An 8,653-nucleotide genomic window follows, 5' to 3' on the forward strand; every position below is an offset into this window, starting at 1 on the left:
TTTCCTTTAACCGCATGCCTTTCCACTGAATGGAAACTTTCAGACGTAATAATTCTAAGAACATAAAAAAAAACTTTTTTTCTTTGCAAGCGTTAAAATGTATTGTTTTGAAAATATCATATGCATGATCGCTCAGAAGTAAGCTTTGCTAAATTCGATAGGATATATTCCCAATTAAAATTTACAGAATTATAGCATTGGATGCCATTAAATCCAATTACAAACAATGGAACTTTGGTTCTTGATTTCAGAGGGAGATGAAACACTCCATTACAGTGTGTTCACACATATGCACAGGCCTTTAATGCTTTCCTTTTTGGCTCTTAAATGTTTTGTTTAAATCTCTCACTTTGATCTGCAGTTTTCCTTTCAGAACTATTATTGAGGGGCACAGGCAAGAGATTAAATATTTATCCTTTTTCGCTTGCTTCCTCCTCCAGCTATCGATTTAATAAACAATTTGCTTCAAGTGAAGATGAGAAAACGTTACAGCGTTGACAAATCTCTTAGTCATCCGTGGTTACAGGTATACCTGATATGTATATTTTACCCAATCCAATTACATGAATCATAATGTGACTGAACATCGAGGCTTTACAAAATACGAAGTTTTTTAGTACAATGTTACTGTTTGCATTTGAGTTCAGTTGCCTAATGTTATAGAATACTTCTCTTTTGCGCCTCAGCCTTTTTGGGAACCACGTAGGGTCTTTAGTTTGGGCTCTTGGATTGTTCAAAGTGCGGTATTAGACGCAGTTTTGTGTTGCCTGCCTAGACTCCTGGGAGAGCACTGATGACAAATCTAAGTGCTTACCTGTTCTCCACTTCCTTCCTGCTCTAGACTTTTCCTTCCATTCCGAGTTCAGATCTTCTCCACTAACCAGGAATTCTGACTCTGGCCCTTTCATAACATTTTAGAGCTAGTTTCAGAGGGTAGCTGTGTTGGTCTGCAGTACAACAGCTAGATATGAGTCAAGTAGCACCTTAGAGATCAACAAGATTTTCAGGTCATACACTTTCCAGAGTCAGAGCACCCTTTGCCAGACATCTCACGAAAGGAGTGATGTCTCTTGAAAGCTTATACCCTGAAAATCTTGTTGGTCTCTAAGATGCTACTTTACTCGCATCTAGCTATTTTAGAGCTAGACCTCTTAATACGCATCCTATGCTAGCAGTGGCGTCTGTACTATGCATCCAACCCTCGGTACCGATGACAGAATAGGGCCAGATGTCCCCAGTCCACATTTGTTGAGAGAAAAAATGAGTTGGTGGAGGAAAGACTGGCAAAGGGAAGACTGGCAAACAGGAAGGAGGGATGCCCACTCTGATTTGCACTTGCAGGGGAGAATCAGTTGCAATGAGAAAAGGGTTAGGAAGATTTGGCTACCTGATGACATCACTGAAGGTGAACCAAGCGAATTCAGAGGATCAGTCGTGTTTCCTGACTTATGAACAGCAAATGTTTTCTGCACCTTTGGGAGCAACATACAAAAATTTGCAAGAATGTCCCCACTTTTCAGCTGATGCTCTGGGAGTTCGATCAACAGGGGTGCCCAGGGTATTGCAGTTCTGGTGGTGGTCTGTTCTTTGAGGCCTGGTCAGTCTTGGATCCCAATGGCTAACTTCTTTCTAGAGGCTTTGCCTTGCTTTGCTGTTGGAGCAAGAAGGTGCTGCATAAAGCCTACTGGGGGGTTGTAATGGGTAAAGTTTGGCTTCTCGTTCAGCTCTGTTGTGCTGGTGCCATTCCTTGCTGACGGCTTCTGTTCTGTGAAAGAGGCTGTAGGAAGAAAGCGCCTTGGCTATGCCTGATTTGCGAAAGTCACATTGGATTATATTGTGGTAGATGTCGATTCTGCAGAGGCAGGGAGGTGTGGGCGAAGAACGTTACTCATCTTAAGAACTTAGTGCTGTTAAGAGATTTGCTGTGTTTAGAGGCCATTCCCTGCTTCAATAAACTTGCTCCTTTTTCTTTCACTATTGTGTTTCTCAAATCACAATCTATACTTTTTTCCCCCTTCAGGATTATCAAACTTGGCTTGACCTTCGAGAGTTTGAAACTCGCATTGGAGAGCGCTATATTACCCACGAGAGTGATGATGCTCGCTGGGAAGAACACGCTTATGAACACAATCTTGTATACCCCAAACATTTCATTATGGCCCCCAATCCAGATGATATGGAGGAAGACCCGTAATTCCCTGGAGAAAGGCACTTAAGTTAAATGCGTACTGGTATTTTGCTGAAGCAAGCATTGCTCTTTGCTGTTCAGGGGATTCAGTCTACGAAGCAATGGAGGATCCTGCATCAGTTTGTGGATGGACTAGATGACCTGGGAAGTCTTTCTCCATCTCTGGTGTCTATGACTATGAATGTGATCCAGCACTGGGTTAAAAGCCATGAAGTATTTTGTGTAACATTGCCTTACCTGTACATCACAGTGATGTTACTGACGGATGAAGTGCTGCACAGAGACTTGATGATGCAGTGTGCGAATTTTCCAGTTTTGTAGTTTACACAATAACAAAACAATTTGTAATGGTTTTCTAGTCTTTACCTTTTAAACCATAGAATTCTATTTTTGGTATTTAGATGCATCTTTTAGGAGGCTATAAAATAAAAAAGGAAGGTGAACTGTATGCCATGACTAGATAACTATAAAAAAGCTTGATTGTAAGGCCAATAGAAAAACTGGTATTTATTTAACAGGTATGACTTGGCAAAGCAATAAAGGTGAAGGGGACAGATGATATTGAGACAGTTCAAGATGTGATTCTTAGGTTCTTCAGTGTGATTGGAGCAGTCTCTTGATTATGGAAATACAATGGAGTAAAAGTACTTCACATTCCCAATGAATACTGACAAGTTACTTAGCCCTTTTGGTTGTATTAGGAGAGCAGTAATCAACAACAGATGGCAAGTCAGTACTGTGTGGCAGATATTAGTGTGACTTGGATGTGTCAAGGATTTGGACCTTCCTCTACCTGATGGGAAGTTCTACTTTACATGCAGTAGAAAGAAGGGGGAGGGGACTTGCTGTTTTTAGTACTTGCAGTTCCCTCTGCTAGACCAAAGTTGCTATTTGGTTTGAAATTGCACCTTTCCTCTTCAGTGGGAGCTGCTGCCTGAGACACAAGCTCCAGCTGTGCGTGCAGTTCTTCTTCATATGCACTTGTCATACTTGGCTTTTAGCCAGGTAGCATACAGTGCATGCCTATGACCTTATGTAGTTTAGCCTTCCAGTCTGAAAAGGTTTATGGGAAGTTAAAATAATAAAGGTTTTGGGTACCTCTTTGAAAGAATACCTCTCATGTTCATGTTAGGTCTGGGCAATTGACTAGGTCTGTTGTAGTGATCTAAAAGATACTTTCAGTTTTTAAGACCATACAGTTAGGAATGCTGTTTAAATTTTTATTTCCAATTAATCCAGTTAACTTAGAGGTTGTAGTACAGTATCTGTGCTCACGGAGGAAGATACAGTCTTTTAAATACATAAAGAATTTAAATGTCGCCTTCCATTTTGTTAAAGTGGCATTTCCTTTCCTTTTCTCTTTTGCTGTCTTTAAATTTTGAGGCTCATGGAATGAAGCACCCAACCTGCTTTCTCCCCCCTTGCTTTTTTTGAGAAACAACTTGCCTTTGATGCAGCTGCCTTTCTTCTAGAAGATCCACAGACAGGGAAAGCAGCTGGACTGAAGTATTCCCTTCCTTCTAGTTGGGCAGTTTGTGAGTAAACACCTCACCTAGCACTGTGCAGCTTTTGTTTGTGTAAGCACATAAAAGGGGGACAGGAACTAAGTGGACCTAAAAGGACAGCCTCGGATGTGTCTCTCCTCCCAATAAGAAATGGTCTGTTTCGTCAGTGCCCTTTATTAAGCTAAGCCAGTTACTTTATGAATTTTGTAGTTCCAGTTTCCTACCCAGTTGACTCATGAGAAATGATAGAGGCAGCACTTCGGGAATGAAACTGCAGGAATGCAATGTGCAGGGATAGCTACTGTGCACCTTATGTGCTATGAATTATTCTTAAATCGATGCACAGGAGGGCTCACAAGAATACCAGGTGTGAGAAGGTTGCTGTATATGCTGGGTCCAGTTGCACAGGTAGTTCTAGGACAGTAAATAGTGTCGTTAAGGGCAAACACCTGCTCATATGATTGCATTCAGCATTTTTTGTTCCTGAATGTATTAGCTTGCATGATCATTCTGCAAGACCATACAGAATTAACATTGAAGTATCAGGTACTCTAAATCATAGAGATTTGTACATGTAAAAGAAAACTTTGGCTTCACATTTCTCCTCTCCCCTCAGCTCTTGTATTATGATAGATTAGTATCCAGGACAGTTAATTGGCTGGTGGTGATTATGAAAGCACGTCTTTCCATGGAAATCTCCTGTGATTCAGGGAAGCCGTGTTCTCTGTGCATGTGCCACAGAACACCAGGATGCATCTGGAGCTTTCTGTAATACTCACCGTGACCTGTTTGTCCAGAAGAGGCAAGCTGCTTTTGGACCTGCGACAAAAACTGTAATAAGAGCTTCAGCTGTGTGGCCATCTTATACCCATACATGCCTATGGCTTTTCTGTGTCATGACCTTTAATAGCCAGTCAGCTTACTGCTTCTGAAATCTGGTCACTGGGAAGCAATTTTACTATTCCATTCAAAAGGACAATGTTTTGGCCACTTCTCCAGCTCCTTGTTTTTACTTGTTCTTTTAGCGGCGGATGCTGTTGTAGGACCTCAGCTGTGGATGTGTTGTGGCTGCTCTGTACCATCTCAGTATAGAGATGTGACCATTCTCCAAAATACTAGAAGCCACAAGAAGGGCAAGGTGAATTTAAGTAATCTAGAGGTCTGACATAGGGCTAGCTTTAGAGACGTCTTGTACAGTAACTTAATTTGAAGCACATTTCATCCCTCTTTGTTTACGGTATAGGAGTTTGCCAGATTTATATTTTATCTGTTTTAGTGGTAGCATTTCTCTGATGTTTAGATTTCAGTTATGGGGGTGGTTTATGAACTAATTTCAGATACATAGCATTGTTCTAGAATAAAGACTGCAGCATCATTTGGAATTGCATAGTCACAGTTTTATCATCAAAGCCATCTGAGCTAAAGTATTTGAATATAAAATTGAGTGGCTGGTTTCATACATGCCCACCCATCACTCGATGACTTGCAGATGGAGACCTGGAAACGTGTCACTATTGAGAAGAATTGTTTGAAGTGAGATGAAAGTTCTGTCTGTGGTGACTGATCATGTTGGCCTTCATATACGCATGCTTGAGTTGGGCACGTTTTCCACCAAATGACTGCATGCATAAATTCACTCCAAGTCTTATCATCTTTAAAATCTATGTATTGAGCTGCTTTCTGCTTCAGACGGTATGGTCAGGTTTGTATGGTCTGATGAATGGATGTATCTGTATTATAACACTGAATAATTCATTCACTGTGTGTCCTGCACTTGGTTCTGTGTATAGGTCATATTTGTGTGGCCCATAAGAAACATCAGTCTAATTCCAGGTACTCCTGCACAGCAGACAGAGGGAGCCATATGTCTGTAATCCTTAGTGGTTTTAGTTTAGTTGGTTGTAAACATGCCATACCAAGTATGGCTTGCATATGTGAGTTGGACTCAATTTGCATATTACTTCTGTGGTGTCACAAAACCATTATGGTCAGCTCTCATGTCATATAAGAACATAAGAAGAGCCCTGCTGGATCAGACCAGTGGTCCACCTAGTCCAGCATCCTGCCTCGCATGCTGGCCAACCAGTTCTTCTGCAGGTCCAACAGGGCACAGAGGCAGAAGCCTTCCCCGATGTTGCCTCCTGTCACTGGCATACAGAGGCTGACTGCCTCTGAATGTGAAGGTTTCCTTTCGTCACCATGGCTAGTAGATCGACCTATCCTCCGTGAGTCTGTCTCATCCTCTTTTAAAGCCGTTTATACCTGTGGCCATCACCGCATCCTCTGGCAGCGAATTCCACATTTTAATCACTTGCTGTGTAAAGAAGTATTTCCATTTGTCTGCCCTGAATCTACAGCCCATCACCTTCATTGGACGCACCCAGTTTCTAGTATTCTGGGAGAGGGAGGAAAAGTTACCTTTGTCAACTATCTCCACCCATGCATAATTTTATAAACCTCTATCATGTCCCCCCTTGTCATCTCTATTCTAAACTAAGAAGTCCCTGACTCTTCAGTCTTTCCTCATAGGGAAGGTGCTCCAACCATCTTGGTTGCCCTGTTCGGTACTATTTCCAGCTCTGCAATGTCCTTTTTGAGATAGGGTCACCAGAACTGTACACAATATTCCAAATGAGGCCTCCCCACTGATCTATACAGGGGCATTATAATATCAACTGTTTTATTTAATCTGCCTTGAGTCCGTGTGAGAAAGGTGGACTATAAATAACATAAACAAAATATTCCTGCTCTTTGCTTCCTGTAATTTAACCAATTTTTTAACCATAAGAGAAGTCCTCTTATCCCCTGACTACTAAGTTCACTCAGGAGTCTTTGATGAGGTCCCTTGTCAAAAACCATCATGTGTAAAAGTGCCACTTACATGAATAGGGTGATCCACATGATTGGCACTTTTAGTTATTACAGCTGTACCATGAGAGCTGACCATTAGGGAACAAAGTTGTAACAGCAAGTTTGCTATAGTGATAATTTGTAAATTGGGCCTAAGCACTCTGGTAAACTTTCTTATGGATTGCAGTCATTAGCCTTTTACTTGTCATTTGACTGTTATCCATTCCATGTGTGGCTGGATTGTAAGAACTTCAGTGTGTACCATCTTGAATTTGAAATTTATTTCAAGAAACTACCAGGGAAAAAACCCTTCTAGAATATTGCAGCTGCTTGAAAAGCACAAGAGATGAGTCAAGATGGAAGAGGCTTTCCCATAACCTGATTTCAAAATGGTGGAATCATAATTCTCCAGTGGTTATCCTTGTGGTTGGGTCATTAAATAGCTAATAGATATTAGTAAATTCAATAGAGACCCATTCTTACTTTTATCTGCTACTAGGTTTTTTCTCACAGTATGTGCTGTCAGCGAAAAGAAATTTCTTCAGCAGGGATGAGGATGATAAGTAAGGCTTAAATAGTCAATGTGATGGGTTGACGGAAATGATTGGAAACTACTCCTAATCAGGCTGAAAGTTTGTTTTTGAATGTACAGTTGGGAATATTCTATATTCAGTGGATGGGGCTGAACATTGAAAATGGCTGTTTGACCATTGTTAAGCCGGCACTTTAATACTGGATTTCCAGAGAGATAACTGCTGCACTAGAAATGAAAGTGGGTTGTTTCATTGTTTTCTCTTAATGTTATTCTAAAAAAAACTTTTGTAGCGTCAAGATGTGATCCAAACTGCTTCCAATTATACTTAAGATCACTTTCAGTATTACGCCACCATATTAAAAGAGCAGTAAGCCAAGAAGGCACATTATAACACATGCTTCAAAAAATGCTTTTCAGAGGTCTGAAATTCAATGTTGTGGACCAATAGAGTAGGACTACAAACCCTGTTGTGGCTGAATATGTGAAATAACTGGAATGTTTCTACTCTAATAGCTGTTACACACATCATAAAAACCATAAATAAAGGTGCATAGCTTGCACTCTAACTCTCCTATGAATGCCTGACTTATTATTAAATCAAAGCTTTTGAGTCACTGACAAAGTTGTCTTTAATCAGTTGCTCCAGGTAAATTTGTACCCAGTGTTGCATTATTAATCTTTGTTTTTTTTAGTTAAGTTGCATTCATTGAAGAAACAGTGCGGTATTGATGCTAGAAGATATTCATGTAAAACTTGTAGCCTCAAAAAGACACTGTCAACTACTTTTTTATATTTTTATATGCCCCATTGTTTGTAAATATCCTCTAAGCTCAAAAATAAATTTTATTTCCCTATCATTTGTGCTTTCCTCATTTTGTATTTTCTTCCCAGCTCTTTGGCTTTTGTATTGGGATCCCTTGTGCCGGTGCAGCTACAGAAGACCTATATGGCTATAAAGTAACTGTAGGGTGCAACTCTGTAAAGCACCACATACATTGCTGTAACTCCATAAAATCAGCTGCTAGTATTAGAAACTTGCAGCCAAAAAAAACTTGCAGGTTAGGGCAAAACAGTGTCTGAAATTTAGTTTCTTCACCCTGTCTTGGACCTTATTACCTACTTTAAGCTACCCAAACACAATGCAACAGTCACAAAACCCACAACTGGCAAAACCTCACCTTCTTAGGCTACTTTGTACTGCTATTCTGTATCTCTTATTGCCCACTCGATCCTCTCAAGCTTCACCATCTTCTGGGAATTCTTCCCAAGTGGTGCCAGCCCCATAAGGTTGATCCTGTCCTTGGACCAATGTGATGTTTTAACCCCAAAGAGACAACTTGTCAAAGAAACTGATCTGCAAACCTTAACAGCCCTCCCCCCCCCCCCCGGGAGACAGAGCATTTGTTTGGTCAATTGCTGATGGGAATCTTGCTACCACAAGTACAATACAAAATAAATTATGCAGAGATTCAGGCTTCCTTTTTGCTATAATCCTTCATAGATTAGGGTAGATGCTTCCTGTTCAGAATTCCTCTGTGGTCACTGCTCCTCTAATTTTATCTATGGAGTAGAAAT

General features: G+C 40.7%; 1 protein-coding gene across 1 annotated transcript in view; it reads left to right on the forward strand.

The window, feature by feature from the left end:
* The window catches only part of PRKD3 (protein kinase D3), a 58,510-nt gene extending 55,915 nt beyond the window's left edge, over positions 1 to 2,595 (forward strand). Inside the window, exons 17-18 of the mRNA XM_056853210.1 lie at positions 441 to 526; positions 2,021 to 2,595. Coding sequence (XP_056709188.1) covers positions 441 to 526; positions 2,021 to 2,194 — 260 coding nt within the window. The 3' untranslated portion in view covers positions 2,195 to 2,595. The remainder of the gene's footprint in view (positions 1 to 440; positions 527 to 2,020) is intronic.
* The last annotated feature ends 6,058 nt before the right edge of the window (positions 2,596 to 8,653 follow it).

This window comes from Euleptes europaea, chromosome 7 (genome assembly GCF_029931775.1).
Source record: "Euleptes europaea isolate rEulEur1 chromosome 7, rEulEur1.hap1, whole genome shotgun sequence".
In the NCBI taxonomy this organism is placed as follows: Eukaryota; Metazoa; Chordata; class Lepidosauria; order Squamata; family Sphaerodactylidae; genus Euleptes; species Euleptes europaea.